This window comes from Fusarium vanettenii (genome assembly GCF_000151355.1).
Source record: "Fusarium vanettenii 77-13-4 chromosome 4 genomic scaffold NECHAsca_3_chr4_2_0, whole genome shotgun sequence".
NCBI classification, from domain to species: domain Eukaryota; kingdom Fungi; phylum Ascomycota; class Sordariomycetes; order Hypocreales; family Nectriaceae; genus Fusarium; species Fusarium vanettenii.
The window spans coordinates 2970646-2986112 of NW_003315879.1; the positions used below are offsets into that span (position 1 = coordinate 2970646).

Genomic DNA, 15467 nt, shown 5'->3' on the forward strand with positions numbered 1-15467 from the left:
AGCCCCCCTTTATGTTTTACAAAGGAGAGTAGAATCCGTTGCCTACGTATCATCATGTGGCTTAGGGGTTTAAGCTGGAGTCAAGACGGAAAGACGGCACTGCTCTCAGCCTTGGGTTTGTTTTATGTTAGAGCTTCATTTATGGTTCTGACAGAACCTGCCTGGTCTAAGCATTAGCTACAACATCATTCCTGGCTTAGAGTGTTTCACATTGGTCAGTTCGTAAAAGAAACACAGGCCACGTGACGATCCTATTCAAACCGAAAGGCCTTGAATTTTCGTTTACCGGGTCAACCACTATAAATAGTGACCGCGGGTAACGTGGTTGATGTTTGTTCAGCTGCTCACAAGACCCTATAGGGGTCCCCGTTGTGGGGCATGTGTTGCAAGCTATCCTGAGCTACCCTTGAACATGAGACCACGTCAGATGAGATGGATGCCAGATTAAGGAAGCCCTTGTAGTTTTTGACTGTGGCTTGCTCTTTCCTTGCCGAGCGTGGAACGAAAAAAAAGATAGTAGGGAAGGAGAGGCCGCCAGTTTGCAAAATGAAATCTTTCAAGATGGATTCGTCTCTTGAGGCTGCACCGTCATCCTTTTCCCCCAGTTTGGGCTGACTTGACTTGATTCTCTAATGGTCTAGAATATGCAGGGGCAGCAGCTACAGCAAGAGAAGCAGCAGCAGCAGAATGTGGTGGACGCCGCCCGCCAACCAAGGCCTGTTCGACGACAGCGAATAACTTCACGTCTGCAACACCACTTCATCGCCCTCTCATTTTTACGCTCGCTGCTCGATCTCACGTCATCAAAGAAGGAACGGAAACGAAAGAGACTCTCTCGTCATCTCAAGATGCCTCTTCCACTACAGGCTGGTGGCGGTGCCAGCGAGACGTCCCGCTCTCTTTCGAGCGTCGACCCCGTCGTTCGTGCGCACCTTGTCAAAATCTTTGAGTCTCTGGTCGACTGTGAGGATGGCACCTGGAGCCACGAGGCCATCTACTCGTTTGTACAGAAGACGCAGCAGCTCGATCCTTCGACCACCGTCGATGAATTACTCGCCCGCGAGTCGCTTGACCTCGACGGCTTCATCGCCTTCATGACGTCGTCGCTCGCAGCGGCCACGACCCCGCCCAAGCCTCAGGACCTCTCGTATCCGCTCGCCGCGTACTTTATCAGCTCCAGCCACAACACCTACCTCACGGGCAACCAGCTCTCCAGCGATAGTTCTACTAGGCCCTACACTGAGACCCTGCTGCGTGGTGGTCGGTGCATCGAGATCGACGTCTGGGACGGTGATGAGTCGGACGCTGAGGGGACAAGCAGCCCCAGTAGCAGCGACGAGGAGGCGGGCAAGCCCATCAGGAGAATCAAGAAGAAGAAGGGCACATTTAGCAAGCTCAAGGCCAAGCTCGGAAAGACGACCCTCGACGATGACGCAGAGGCCGATCCCGCCTCCGCTTCCGGCGCCGGTGCCGAATCTACGGAGCCCGAAGTCGCCATCGTTGAGCCCCGGGTCCTCCACGGATACACCCTGACCAAGGAGGTCTCGTTCCGCGCCGTCTGTGAGGCCATCCGAGAGAGTGCCTTTGTCGTCAGTGACCTTCCTGTGATCGTCTCCCTTGAGGTTCACTGCACCCCGGGTCAGCAGATGTGCATGGTGCGCATCATGAAGGAGACCTGGGAAGGTCTCCTCGTCCCTGAACCCGAGGGGGACCCAGATGCGTTGCCCAGTCCAGATTCGCTCCGCCGTAAGCTCATCGTCAAGGTCAAGTACGCACCACCCGGCACCGAAGCCCCGTTGGAGGACAGTGAGGATGACGACCAGCCTGCTCCTCCAGGGGCAGCGGCGGCAGCAGCAAAGAAGGTATCAAAGGTGATCCAGGAGCTGAGCCGCATGGGTTTCTACTCTCGGGGCGTCTCCTTTAAGAGCCTGACGCAGCCCGAGGCCGGAATGCCTACGCACATCTTCTCGCTGTCTGAGAAGAAGGTGATTGATGTGCACGAGAAGCAGGCGTCGGACCTGTTCAACCATAACCGCCACTTTCTCATGAGAACGTACCCTTGGGGTCTGCGGATAGGATCGTCCAACTTGGACCCTGCCATCTTCTGGCGTAAGGGTATTCAGATTGTTGCCCTGAACTGGCAGAGATGGGATGAGGGCATGATGCTCAACGAGGGCATGTTTGCTGGCACAGGAGGTTACGTCTTGAAGCCTCCAGGTATGAACACCATCATATGATGTCACCATGTCACATAACTAATCATATATAGGATACCGACCAAACCGTAGCAAGGGAGACGACGATGGGGACGACGCCTCTTTCAACAAAATCACCCGCAAGACCCTTCATCTCACCATCACCGTTCTCGCCGCCCAAAACATCCCCCTTCCCCCTGGTGACACATCCGCCCGTGGCTTTGAGCCTTACGTCAAGGTCGAGCTACACGTCGAGGGTCCTGACGAGTTCCACGGCGGTCCCATCCCCAACGACGGCCATGAACGTGAGGGCGAGTATAAGGCCCGTACGCGGACTCACCGCGGCCAAGCCCCCAACTTTAGCGGCGAGCGTCTCGATTTCCCCCCTGTTCCCCACGTCGTGGATGAGCTCTCATGGGTGCGCTTCACCATCCGGGATGATGAGATCGGAAAGGACGATCTGGCTGCTTGGGCCTGCGTGAGGCTTGATCGGCTGGGACAGGGATATCGCTTTGTTCATCTCATGGACTGCGAGGGACGTGTCACCGAGGGAGTCGTTCTTGTCAAGATTGACAAGAAGCTGGTTTAGTTAATTCATCTCTACCAAGGACCACTTAAGTTGAATAATGATGACATGAGATTCATACTTGGTATTGTCCACAGCTTGTATCCTATGAGGTCAAATTACTCTTCAATGCCTCGTGACTTGTATCTTTAGTGCACATGCTCAAGGGTCTGAAACCATTCATACAAACACGAAAGCACGCCTGTAGAAGTTGACTTGGGACCATGAGTTGTGCTTCAATCCAATCCATGCTGCCATGTCAGACTGGGATCTCCTAATCAAAAACAAGGAGAACGCAGAGCTGGCTAGGCTGCAACGATGGTCTATTTCACTCACGAGCTTTCACAGTTGGTATCAATTTAGAACTCATTTCAAGAAAACACCATCCATGGCGTTGGACGGACTCAATTCTTCATTATCGATACATATAAAAAACGCCAGATTAGTTTCATATTAAACCATGCCGACACGCCAGCAATTAGTAGTCGTCGTCATTGTTCTTGTTGCCCTTGATCTTGTTTCCGATAAAGTCACCAGCCTTGTCCTTGATCTTGTCCACAAAGGTGTTGCTCTCGTCGTCGTCGTTGCGCTTGGAGCTGCCGTAGCCGCCAGAGCTGGTTCCGTACGAGTCGCTCTCGTTCTTGTTGCTGGAGCCGTAGCCGCCAGACGACGTCTTGGAGCCGTAAGAGTCGTCGTTGTCACGGCCGGAAGAGCCATAGGTGTTTCCACTGGAGCCGTACGAGTCGTTGTCCTTGTTGCTGGAACCATAGCCGCCCGAAGAAGACTTGGATCCGTACGAGTCGTCGTTGTCACGGCCAGAAGACCCGTAGGTGTTTCCGCTGGAACCATACGAGTCATTGTCGTCCTTGTCCTTGCGGCTGGAGCCGTAGGAGTCATCGTTGTCTCGGCCGGATGAGCCGTAGGTGTTGCCGCTGGAGCCGTAGCTGGAGCTCTTGTTCTCGTCCCGGTTAGAGGATCCCTGGGTAATGATTAGCTCGAGAACACATCAAAGTCAGAGTCTTTGAGCATACATAGCTGTTGTCGTTGTCGCGTCCGCTGGATCCATAGCCACCCGAGGAAGACTTGGTGCCGTAGCTGTCGTCATTGTCACGGCTGGAGCCGTACGAGGACTTCTTGTTGTCGTCGTCATCGTCACGGCGGGAAGAGCCCTGGTGAAAGTTAGTTAGCTGTTTATTGGAATGAGAGTGGCCAAGACATACGTAGGTGTCGTTGCCTCCACCGTAGCTGGAGCTGGTGTTGTCACGGCCAGACGAGCCCTGATGCAGGTGTTAGTCTCAGAATCATCTTGGTGGAAGAAATATCAACATACGTAGCTGTCGTTGTTGCCACTGCCGTAGCTGGAGCTCTCGTTGCGTCGGTTGGAGGAGCCCTACTCGAGGGTCAGTTTCATCACCTTGTGAGTGAGAGAGTATGGAGCCATACGTAGCTATCGTTGTCGTTGTCGTTGTCACGGCGAGAAGAGCCCTAGAAAAGTCTTAGCTTGAGGCTACTCTGATTAGAGTGAGTGGTCACTTACGTAGCTGTCGTTGTTTCCGGAGCCGTAGGAGCTCTCGTTTCGGTTGGACGAGCCCTGAACAGCCTGTTAGCTTGAGAAGCTCAAGTGAAAGCGAGTGGATGAACGTACGTAGCTGTCGTTGTCGTTTCCGCCGTAAGACATTGTGATGGATGATGACTGATACGAGTTTGATAGTCAAGGAAGTGATGCGAGTGAATGATCGAAAAGGTTAAGCTGGCAGTGAGGGGACAGCTTCTATTTAATACCTACACAGAGAAGCTCCCTCTCAAGCTGGGCTCCAGCTGCTGCCCCTCCAGCTCGGTCCCGTTGTCATGTGGATCATGGTCTCCCGTACCAACAGAGAGAGCCGCCTCCCCTCCCCCACCACTGGCCCCTCGGGAGATGACGTGCCACTGTTCCATTGTGGCATGGGCTGTGACAATCCTGCCATGGAGCAGAAGCTTGTCGAGCGGGCGCGGCTAGCAAGACATGCTAGCACACGGAGGAGGCTTGGACGGGGTCCCCGACTGAGGGAGGGAGACAAGGCCCCTTGCCAAGATGGGACCCCACGTCTCCCTGCGTGAGCATCAGAGGAAGCAAGACGTGCCTCGATTGTCGTTTCTTTTGCTCTCGTCAAGATGATGCTCTCAGCCAACCATCACCCGAGTGTCCCACACGACCGCGCGTTTACTGCCATCTCTGGGCGGTACCGTCATTGTACCTCAGACCATGAGTGCCTTGATGGATGGATGAATGGATGAATGGTCCCTTGAACGGCCCCTCCACCCCTCATTGAAAAAGGGGAGCCAGAAACCTGTTGTTGCAAAGGAGTACATGGCAACCAAGTGTCACGATCCCACAATCCGAGGTTCCTTGGCATCAATTGGTTCGATCGCGACATCTGAGGCTTGTTTCGACCTGTCTCGCGACAAGCTTCCCCCGTGTCGTCATGCCTGGGCTGCTTGTCATGGTTCGGCTTGAGCACATCACATCTCAGAGCTTTCCACAGCGGGGTAACCAGTTCACCGATCGACCTGAGAGGCGCATTAGTCGTGATCTACTGACGACGCTAGACCTGAAAGATGCCAAGGATGGGCCCAGGCGGCCCAGCTTGACAGGGTCCAAATCAGGTCCCGGAACCTGGACGAGCTGATATGGAGCTCCATGGACTGTGGCTGTGCCTGGTCTGGCAGGTCGTGGGAGCGACTATAGAATGCCGGCCGGGAAACTGTCATTTTGACTGATGAGTATAGGTGTTCACAAGTTGCTGAGAGAACCCTGAAGGGCTGAACTGAATGAAGTGAGTGCAACCATCCATCGTGGCCGTGGCCGTAGACTTTGTCGGACAACATCCACCACCACGCACTTGTGGAGTCCCGACGATAATGACACCGGAGCCAAAGAACAGGATGGCCAATGTCTGTCTTGTCTGCATGGGATGGGACCGGAATCTTGTTCTACCCAAGCATCGAATCGCATCGCAGAGTGACGTGCGACCCACGCCATTATCCAGCCGTGTCTGAGATGGTGATTGAATTGGGTCTAGCAACCCTCCGTGTCTTGACTCCCCGCTCATATTGCAGAGAAGCTGGCCGTGACCTTGATTAGCATCCCCGCTTCAACCGAGGACCCTTGGGTCTTGGCTGTTGACCGTTTCAATTGCTTGTTTCTGTAGCTCGTTTCCTTGGTCTCGATGAACGCGTTCCCAGATTTCCTTTGTATATTAATGTCGTGCCAACTTAACTGCCGGGAATGACTTCCATTCTCTGCTTCTGTTCCGACTTGCAACCGTATTGCTTCGACCAACGATCATTGTCCAGCCCAACACCGACGTTTCTCGGACCACACCAGACATGCCGAACCCAAGCCGGACTTACCTCTAGGCGGGTAGCCCGTGTCCTGTCCGGTCCCCATCTCTCTGCACGTGTGATGAATGCTCATCGATTGAGCAAATAGTCATTCACCGGCGCTCCCGGACTCCCAGAACAGAACAAGATGCATCCAACTCTTCCATCCATCTCGATCTACCAGATCCTGCACAGCCTGCCGAGCCTAGAACCCGACCAGAAATGACACAAGTGCATAAGGCTCACGGAAAGGTGTCCGTCTGCCCGAGTCCAGCGACACCAAAACGCAGGTCTTGGTCTTCAGGTGTGACCGGACAACCACGACTGGTTCAGCCAAGTTGTGACCTCTCAGCTTTCCCAGTGTCGTCACTCGAGACGCAATAGCAGCCACAAACAACTGCCGGTGAGACGTTGCTCTCTAGATGAAACCCGTGACATGTTGCGGCCAAGTCGATCTTTTACACTGCAAGGCTTGAGGGAACACCGGCCATGGTGATCTGTCAAGAATGTGAGACAGAACCACACACTCGGCGCTTATCCGCGCTCGTTGCTCAAGCCTTACAACTTGCTCGATCTTTCAGGGCCGGCAAGGGCACCGCTCATCATGGCCGGCTCCGTCTTGCCGGCAAGGATGAGCTCTCGACCTCCCTGAGTCCCCCACCAAGCTACTCCAATAGCTGCTCGCTCCACATCTAATTCTCCGCTCACGAGGATCTCCAAGAACCGCTGCTTCACAGGCTCTCGTAGTGTGGGATCCGAAATCTCATTCATTGCTTGAGCAGTAACCGTAAACCACTCCTCCACAAGAGGAAGGGGAAGGTATGGTAGAGAGTCAACCAGAGCCAATACAAGTGAACTCTGCTGAGATAGAGGTTCTTCCTGTGACTCCTCCATAGCCGCTCGCGATACAACATCCGCCGTTGGAGGGAGAGGGCTGGTTGACGCTGTTGTGATAAAGGATCGAAGCATCTCAAGCAAAGTCTCTGAGAGATGCGGCTCCATGTCGGCAATAGGGAAGGGGGGTGATACAATTTGCATCACAGTCTTGAAGGCCACTCTGAACTGACGCGAGGAAATGTGTCGTGGGAAAGAATCGAATAGCTTGGCGATGTAGAATGGTGTGAGCTCGATAGTGAGAGGACTGTGCTGAGGGCAAGAGATGGTCGAGAGGATGGCACTGTGAGCAGACTCAAACAGTTGCACCATGGACTGTGTTGTCGGTCCTTCATGGGAGATATATGCGATTGCCGGCTTGATGATAAGAGCATCGCATGCGTCTGTCGATAGAGTGAGGGGGAGATGCTCAGATAGGTTCAGGTAGAACAGATCCAATGTTCTCTGCAGATATGTAGTTTCTGTCGAGGCGTTCTCTTCCGGTCGAGTCTCTTGGAGAAACATGTAACACGCAGACGCGCTCCGAGAGATAGAGTCGATCGACGTGAGGTATGTAAAGTTGTATACTTGGAAAGCGTTGTTGCCGTTCCTTGAAGAGATAAAGAATATGTTGCGCAGAATGTGCAGTGATTTGGTTGCAATGACGGGAGCCGCCACATCGTTCAGCATGAGGGGATCAAGAAGACTTCGTGAAACAATCGCTTGAAGGATAGCAACTGTTCCAAACATGAGCTTCCTCATGAGGTTCCAGAGGACCGACCACGTGCTTGTCAGAGTCTCCTGTGTAAGCACGTTGCCCTCTAGTGCTGGGTCTATGTCGCTCAGTCGGTTCGTTCGCCAGATCTTCAAGACCTTACTGGTAAAGGCAAGGAGGCCGTCCTGAGCAGCGAGGACGGCAGCAGTGTCAGTTGCGCGCTGGATAGCGAAACCGGCAAGCTTGGCCAATGGACCCATGTTGGCCAAGGTGGGACGCCTATCCAATTCTTGGATATGGCGGAACGAAGGCGTCGTTGGCGGCCAGGCAAGCAGATGGGCTGGGGATTCCACAATCTCGGTGCTGATTGGGATGAGGAACTCGCCATCGGCAAAGCCCTCCTCAGCAGTTACAGCCCACACAATGAGAGGCAGCATGGCATTGCAGTTGATGAGACTCTTGTGGAAGTCGGAAAGCAATGGAAAGGCAAAGTTGAGAGCCATAACAACCGATGCGCCCGCCACAGGACCGTCCTCCTCGCGGGTATCAAGCGCCAGGTTCGCCGCCATCACTACTGCCTCTTCAAGTGTATTCCTCAAGCTGCGCGACAAGGATTGGCGGTTATTAGACTCCATGCCCATGAGCACACCTGTGAGGACGAGAAGATGCTGCCACCTCCTCGATCGATCGTCCGCGCCCTTCACAACAGCCCTTGTCCACTCCTCGCATCGCAGTCCGCCGCCTTCGTGAGGCTCGTTGCGCTTCGTCTTTGCGATCTCATAGTTGTGGATGCGCGCGGCAGCAGTGTTGTAGATGCTGATTATTCGGGTAGAGGTTCGAAGTCCGCCAGGCTGGAACCAGATCGCTGGTGCCGTAAGGAGATGCGATGTCAGGAGGCCGAGGTTTAGAGGGTTTGTAAGCTCGGTGAGGAGGTGCGTCGTCGACCCGATGATCTGCTCCGTCTTGGCGGCATCGTGGACGTCTTGATAGTGTTGCAAGACAGTTCTGAGGAGTCTATCAGAAGACATGGCGATTCATCCGTGTCCGTGGATATTGGGACAAGTTTGAGGTGGTGAACAAGTTGAAGTTGCTTCTTGTCGCGTTGCGCTCGGCGCGCAGGCCGATTTCACGAGCTTTTGCCGAGGCCTGGGGATGACGTTCCGGGGAAGGTGCATAGGTCCCGTCCAGCACGGGCATCCATCCCTGTCCTAATGGATCCCCTGTCGCCGCCAATTCAACCACCCCATTAATTAATCGACCGTAGCAACAGCGCGAGACTGTATCAGCACAGCGATACCATTCTGCAGCTTGCACTATGGCACGGTAAGTCGCATCTGAACCTCGTCGCGACATCGGAGAGCTAACATGGACGATGTAGATGGCGCTTCCGAACGAACCTCCCAAGGATTACCAGACGCCGGGCTTCCCGTCCCTGAATATCCAGACCCTTTATGACACCACCAACGATAAACGATTCACCCTTTACTATATCTTGGATGTTTGGCGGTTCACTCTACTATGGACAATCATCATTTACGCATGCTTCCACTTGGCTGCAGTTCTGATTGCCATGTTCAACCATGGCTGGAAGAAGTCATCGTGGAAGTATCTATGGGCGGTTCCCATCGTATACCTCGTCATGGCAGGACTTGAAGCTGTCATGGCAGGGAGCATTGTAGGCTTGGTGTAAGTCCTCTGGAATCCATGATACGCCTAGTTGCTAACGTGACTCCAGGCTGGGCGCTGTCTACTCTGCTGGATACTACGAGATGAATACTTGGATCCCATGCACCTGGGGATTCATCAACGTTCTGGTCCTCATTATCTCATCTTTCTCGATACAAGGCGGACTTTAGCAGGGAATGTCGACTATCTGATATCTTTCCTTGGACTGGACACCAGTTCTCATGTCTTGCGTGCTTGTTGCAGTCTTGGATGTAGACGCGGCCAGCTGAAATGTATTCGGGGCTTGGCCGCCTCATGAACCAGGAGATCTCACGCGGATGAGGACTTGGATCAAAAGGCTCCTTGAGCCGGGTAATTTCTTTAGTTGCCATGATTACGCTCAAGCAGTTGGAAACAATGCTTCTCTACCTGTCTCTGACACTCTCAAGGCCTAGAGAGCTTCAAATTGTGAAGTGTGGCTGCAGTAAAGAGAGACGTTTCACTAGAACAAAGCTTCTCTATGATGGGATGGACTGTTAACGACTCAGATGCAACCAACTGATGAAGCTATCACGATCATGATGTTGATGGCTTCTAAGAATGCGAGCCCGGATACCGCCCCATTACCGTAATATTTAATACTCTTAATTCTCACCTTGGATAGTTATAGGGGGCTCGATGACTGATTCAACAACTGCGTGGGTTGCTCCAGTTATGAAACAAATACAAACGATGATGCCCATATCATCCCAGGCTGGGATTATTCGGTTCTCTCATGCTCAGCACCAAAGCAAAGACCCCTAAAGTCTCTTCCAATTAGAACCCCTTGGCTATGCAGAGGATACATTCAAGTAGGCTTTTATGTATATAGGTCGGCTTTGTTTGTGCTCTGGCGCAAGTACCTCTACCCATCATGCAGTGCTTCCAGCCCCCAAGCGCCCAAATCCCCTAAAGGGGAAGATGCTGCGACTTTGGAAGACAACCCAACAGCAACTGCAGCTCAAAAGGATTTGAATCTTCCTGATATGAACATATTCTGCGATGAGCGTCTTTTACTCAATATTTCCAACGCCATGAGCGCCTATATATGTTTAGGGCTTATTCCACTCGACAGGCGGACAAACCCCCTTAGCCCCAAGGCGTGTCCAGGTGGGTCCCATCCATCCCTCCATAATCGCAAAAGCTCTGGCCAGCACAGCTTCGTTCGTATTGTTCTCTGCATCACAATCAAGACCCCAAGACGCCGCGCGGGGGGGATAATGGCAAACCAGCAGTCGCGGTAACCAACTGGTCTTATCCATACGTTCCTTTTTAATCCAGGCAGGGCGCCTTTTGTCCTGCCTTCTTCTTCTCCAGCGCTTTCTTGCTGGTTTTCTTCAATCCTTGTTTGGCCTTCACCCCTTTCACTTTGACCCTTGAGAGTGATACGTGCGATATCATACCTCAGGGACGAGTGCTCTTCAAATATATTTTCTTCTATCACGGAAATATTCATGCAGACATACAAGCTCTTTATTGATCGTCATCACAAAATGTCTGAAAACACCCATCCTGGCGGCCGCGCCGCCGCCAACTTCGACCCCACGCCTTCACATCACGAGGCATCACCCACCTACAGCGAGGACTTCTCAGATGACATGGATTCCCGACCACCCCTCAGCGACATCATCGCCTTGAAGCCATTCTTTGCCGGCCAGCCCAAGTCGCTCTCCGGCATCGCCATCAGGGCCTTTTGCCTGGGCATCTCCCTCGCTTTGAGTGCCGTCGCCGTTGCGGCCATCTTGTGCTTCTCGTCCAGCCCTGTCTGGCGAGTGCCCTTCTTCCTCTTTGCCCTCTCGGCATTTCACTTTCTGGAATTCTGGACTACGGCTGAGCGCAATACTCTGGTGGCCAGCATCGACAGCTTTCTCCTGACTGCCAACTGGCCACTATACGCCATCGCTCACTCTGCAGCCTTCATCGAGTGTGCTCTTGTCAACCTCATTTTCCCCGATCGCCACTGGGCACCCTTTGGAACTGGACCGTTGTTCCTTGGAGCTGGACTTGTCATGGTTTTGGTTGGACAAGTCGTACGGTCAATGGCTATGCTTGAGGCTGGCGTCAGCTTCAACCACCATGTTCAGAACCGAAAAAAAGATTCCCACGAGCTGGTTACTACCGGGATCTACTCCCTGTTTCGACATCCAAGCTACTTTGGCTTCTTCTACTGGGGGCTGGGGACGCAGCTTGTGCTGGGCAATGTTGTTTGCTTCTTTGCCTACGCGTACGTACTGTGGAAATTCTTCAGCAGCAGGATAAGGCACGAGGAGAACAAACTGATCGAGTTCTTTGGGGACGACTATGTCCAATATCGAAAGAGGGTCGGCACTAGGATGCCATTCATCAGGTAGCTGCATATGGAGAATGTATAATAGGCAGGATCTAATCAGGGTCTGGCAAGGAGGTAGATACATGATGAATTGCATGTTGATGCGAAATCGATTAATCATCTGTATAGCTCAACTCCAGGACTCTTAACACAACATCAGTAAAATGAGGTTTACGCCCCAACCCAGTAAAACACTCCTATCTGGCCGCTGCTGGCGACATTTGTTTGCTCACACTTCCGTACTTTGCTTGCCATGCGTAAAAGTACATCAAAGCCGCAAAAGGCTGTCCAAACATAGTAAATGATACCCAAAAGGTGATGTTTCCAATCACCCTTCCAGTGTGACCGAGCTTCATCTTTTCGAGAGGCTTGGTAAGGGCAATGAGCGGAAGCTGGAGGAACATGCCCATGAATGCAACACCTGCGAAAGTTAGTCCATGTCAACGAGCACTCGAGGTGTTTCGCTTACCGATGATGTTATGAGTAGGAACACCAACAAGGATCTCATGCAAAACTGCAGAGACAAAGAAGACGGAAAAGCTGGCTGCCTGCGGGCTCCAACCACGTCCAATCATAGGCATGTAGACGTGACGCTTGAAATACGTGTAGACAGGCTTGTTCCATGTTCGCCAGTAGGCTCCAAGACTCTCACTGTTCCACCAGTCATCATAGAACGACCTATCGCCGAACCTCAGGATCTCGGCGAGGGCATTCAGGAAGGACTGGAAGAGGGCGAAAAAGCCAGCCAGCCAGATAACGAGGGAGATTGTTGACAGTTTCATCAACCGCTCAAGGATAGACATGATGTCGAGAGATGCGATCTTGTCAAGCGAGTTCTGAAGAACAGGTGCGGCGTACTGAGCGCTGGCAACCCAGATGAAGACACTGAGACAGAAGATCTCTCCAAGTCGCTTGGCCACGAATACCCATCTGATCTTGTCCGTGCGAGGATAGACAGGCTGATAGACGAGAGTAGGCGCCCACCAGAAGTAGATCAGATTGCCCACTGTAATGTTCTTAGGGTATGGGCATTGTTCGTACAGCTCGGGGACCAGCTCGCGCTCGCCCTCCACAGGGTGCAGGTAGGCGTGTCGCAAGTCACGGTTGGTAAAAGCATACGAAGCCGTCTTGAGCCAGACGATAACGGCGTGCATCTCGGTCAGTGTACCAATCAAGGGGTGGTGAATCTTGAAGTAGACAACCCAGGTGGTGAGGACGAGAGCAAGGGTGATATTGACAGCATGAGCCCATGCCACCATGACCCAGGTCTTGTGGAACTTCTTGCGCTCCTGTTCCGAGGGACCACCAGCAGGGCCTTCTTTAACATGCTTAATGGATCCTCGAGCCTGCTGGGCGGCAGCCAGCTCAATTAGATAGGCGGCGAGGAGATGGCATGGGATCAAGAAGTAGAGGAGGAGTCCCATGAAGACATCTTGTCGGCTGTAGTCGTGACATCTCAGACAAATCAAAACTCCATACTAATTGATCATGTCAGCGGCACGTTCACCACCAAGATAGACCTCTAGAGTAAGCGCAGCAAGACCATACCTTTTGAATATTCTCAATCATCAATCGCAAGTTTCCAACCACTGCCAAGTGTCAATGACGAAGCTCAATGCCAACGGTCGAAGAGGGGCACTGCGACCTACCCAACACGATCACCATCAAGTTGCGGAAGCCGAGGAAGCTGGGTGTCGCATCGGAATCGTAGCTCAGACACGAAGGCCTCGTCTTGGAGTGCACAGCAACAACATGTCTGTACTTCTGTCCAGCCTTCTTGGGAGACCCGGTAGTGGCCCCTCCGTTGGTGCGGTTCTGCGGTTCGCGCTGAGTGACGTCGTGGCCGCTGCGCCGGGAGACTGAGCTCGGAGCCGAGCCATTGGATGTTTCTACGCTCGTCGCTGTGGCCGAATTCATCGTCAATGAGTTATGCCGCGACGGCGGACTGGTCGAGAGACGTGAGGTCGCAAGAGAGGAATCAGGGACAGAGAGCGCTTCGTTGATAACCGGGACAAAAATGATGAGCTCGAGCTCGTCGACGCAAAGTTATATGGGTGGCGGCGACTGTTGCAAGGTTGATAGGAGATCTGACGCCACGGTTCCAGTGGGTGAACCAGCCAGAGCTGCACAAGGGAGCACGTCAGCAAAGGGTGACGCTGGGGGGCAAGCAAGGCAATATGAGGTTATTAGAGTAAGGAATGTCGAGAATCGGATGACAATATCGAGCCGAGAGAAAGGAGGGGAGGCAAATTCCAGGTTTCGCAAGCCCCCGAATTGAGTCCGCAGTCCGGGTGGTTGACTTTTTGTTGCATCGAGCTTCGCCATGACCTCTGACCAACTCCAGGGCATCCTATCATGGATGGACGGTCGGGTTCATAGCGTTTGGCGGGCCTCTTGGCGGGGCTGCCCGGGGGCCTTTTTGGCAGTCGACAGGAGCTTCTCACAGGGAGGCTAAAGGCAAGCAACGCTAGGGATCCGGGAGCATCCCACCCCTGGCCAACATCCAGTCAAGAACAGCGCCAACACGGGCACTGCTCATGGTCTTGGGCGGTTGAGTGGGACCATGAACCCCCTTGGAACCTCTGGACCTGTGGCGTTGCAGGGGACTGAGACGGTACTCGGGGTGAGCAAACAGTATCTTGCCCGTTGGCGTCAAAGCATGTGAAAGCGAAAGCGAGTGCGGTTGTATTGCATCCTGCTGGTGAGTTGATTGCGGGACATCGGAGCTCGGGTAGAAGCCGTTTACTCCGACCCCAACAACTTTGGGGTACGAGATAAATTTGGAGCTCTGTTTGGAGGATCCCCGATCTCATCAGATCTACCGTTGAGGATCTAAATCGAAAGGGTGGGAGCTAGGTATCTAAGGTAGGTGCCTCGTGGAGGCCATGGCGACAGTCTCTCATGATGGCTGAGTAATCCGAGCGCGAGGTCACCTGACCGTACCAGGATCATGTCGGTTAATCCTCGTCTGAATTGGAGCTTTGGCCCTGGCTTAGAACTTCACTTGAGAGCTCACGCGCCTCTGGAGAACAGTATCTGGCTTTGTCTTTAATTGGCTTGCGCATCTCATCACTCAACTGTATCCTGTCGATATCTTCAAATCTCTCTTTCGAACGATATTCGATTCATTCAATCTCACACATAAACTCGAATAGCTGCATTGTGGCCCTTTTCGGCTTTTCAAGACCCACCCAAACCGACGCGCTTCTCACAAAGCTACTGTGGATGCTTGTGCTTTGAGTTGTGAATAGTCACGATGGCCTACGAGCCTCGTGGTGATCGTGGTGATCATGGTGACCGGGGTGGTGCTCAGGGACAGGACGGTTTTGTCAAAGTTCGGGGTCGACGTGAGTGCCCTTATTGTTTCCTTGAATTCCGACAGTGATGCTTCACTGTTCACTCAATAGTCAAGTTGGCTATTGTTCCTTGCCAGTGCCAGGATGAAGTGAGAAAGTTCCAATATCCATCCACCCCGCCTATTCATTTTCCTAATTCAGCATGTCATTTATTTGCTTGCCACTAAGATGTATACTGCATTGGGATGAATGGCTTGGTTCTATTGTGCATTGAGTATCATTGCAATATACCAGATCTGGCGTTCCCCAATGTTTCCTCGATTTATCATGTTTGCTCTTCCTCTCTTTTCCCCTTGACCTCGACAAACAAACATCTTGTCATCGCAAACGTTCAAGTTGGGCATCAAACATCGGATCATCACGCCCA

At 52.8% G+C, this 15467-nt stretch overlaps 6 protein-coding genes across 6 annotated transcripts; 3 read left to right on the forward strand and 3 right to left on the reverse strand.

Moving 5' to 3' along the window:
- Positions 1-848: 848 nt before the first annotated feature.
- On the forward strand, positions 849-2841 carry NECHADRAFT_100226 (uncharacterized protein; the record flags this gene model as incomplete). Its single annotated transcript, XM_003051834.1, has 2 exons — positions 849-2217; positions 2270-2841. 2 exons carry the CDS (start codon positions 849-851, stop codon positions 2782-2784), a joined length of 1884 nt encoding a protein of 627 aa, XP_003051880.1. The 3' UTR covers positions 2785-2841.
- A 269-nt stretch (positions 2842-3110) lies between these two features.
- On the reverse strand, positions 3111-4494 carry NECHADRAFT_100227 (uncharacterized protein). Its single transcript, XM_003052293.1, has 7 exons — positions 4406-4494; positions 4298-4351; positions 4204-4245; positions 4091-4150; positions 3981-4037; positions 3792-3929; positions 3111-3739 (listed from the first exon to the last, which is right to left on the reverse strand). The coding sequence occupies exons 1-7, from the start codon at positions 4436-4438 to the stop codon at positions 3239-3241; spliced, it is 885 nt and encodes a 294-aa protein (XP_003052339.1). The 5' UTR covers positions 4439-4494; the 3' UTR covers positions 3111-3238.
- A 2187-nt stretch (positions 4495-6681) lies between these two features.
- On the reverse strand, positions 6682-8739 carry NECHADRAFT_38612 (uncharacterized protein; the record flags this gene model as incomplete). Its single annotated transcript, XM_003052294.1, has 1 exon — positions 6682-8739. One exon carries the CDS (start codon positions 8737-8739, stop codon positions 6682-6684), a length of 2058 nt encoding a protein of 685 aa, XP_003052340.1.
- A 251-nt stretch (positions 8740-8990) lies between these two features.
- Positions 8991-9908, forward strand: NECHADRAFT_102590 (uncharacterized protein). The gene is made up of 3 exons (XM_003051835.1): positions 8991-9034; positions 9090-9397; positions 9447-9908. The coding sequence occupies exons 2-3, from the start codon at positions 9090-9092 to the stop codon at positions 9565-9567; spliced, it is 429 nt and encodes a 142-aa protein (XP_003051881.1). The 5' UTR covers positions 8991-9034; the 3' UTR covers positions 9568-9908.
- A 1000-nt stretch (positions 9909-10908) lies between these two features.
- Positions 10909-11766, forward strand: NECHADRAFT_79411 (uncharacterized protein; the record flags this gene model as incomplete). Its single annotated transcript, XM_003051836.1, has 1 exon — positions 10909-11766. The coding sequence occupies one exon, from the start codon at positions 10909-10911 to the stop codon at positions 11764-11766; it is 858 nt and encodes a 285-aa protein (XP_003051882.1).
- Positions 11765-13973, reverse strand: NECHADRAFT_100228 (uncharacterized protein). Its single transcript, XM_003052295.1, has 4 exons — positions 13394-13973; positions 13224-13266; positions 12214-13184; positions 11765-12165 (listed from the first exon to the last, which is right to left on the reverse strand). The coding sequence occupies exons 1-4, from the start codon at positions 13659-13661 to the stop codon at positions 11942-11944; spliced, it is 1506 nt and encodes a 501-aa protein (XP_003052341.1). The 5' UTR covers positions 13662-13973; the 3' UTR covers positions 11765-11941.
- Between the last annotated feature and the right edge of the window lie 1494 nt (positions 13974-15467).

Bases quoted from the DNA above. Each gene is read 5' to 3' on its own strand.
- NECHADRAFT_102590 (XM_003051835.1), top strand. From the start codon at position 9,090: ATGGCGCTTCCGAACGAACCTCCCAAGGATTACCAGACGCCGGGCTTC. The intron at 9,398-9,446 runs GTAAGTCCTCTG...ACGTGACTCCAG, and splicing joins GGGAGCATTGTAGGCTTGGT to GCTGGGCGCTGTCTACTCTG.
- NECHADRAFT_100227 (XM_003052293.1), bottom strand. From the start codon at position 4,438: ATGTCTTACGGCGGAAACGACAACGACAGCTAC. The intron at 4,352-4,405 runs GTACGTTCATCC...CAGGCTGTTCAG, and splicing joins GAAACGACAACGACAGCTAC to GGCTCGTCCAACCGAAACGA. The intron at 3,930-3,980 runs GTATGTCTTGGC...AACTTTCACCAG, and splicing joins GTGGAGGCAACGACACCTAC to GGCTCTTCCCGCCGTGACGA.
- NECHADRAFT_100228 (XM_003052295.1), bottom strand. From the start codon at position 13,661: ATGAATTCGGCCACAGCGACGAGCGTAGAAACATCCAATGGCTCGGCT. The intron at 13,185-13,223 runs GTATGGAGTTTT...TCACGACTACAG, and splicing joins GCCGCTGACATGATCAATTA to CCGACAAGATGTCTTCATGG. The intron at 12,166-12,213 runs GTAAGCGAAACA...TAACTTTCGCAG, and splicing joins TCCTACTCATAACATCATCG to GTGTTGCATTCATGGGCATG.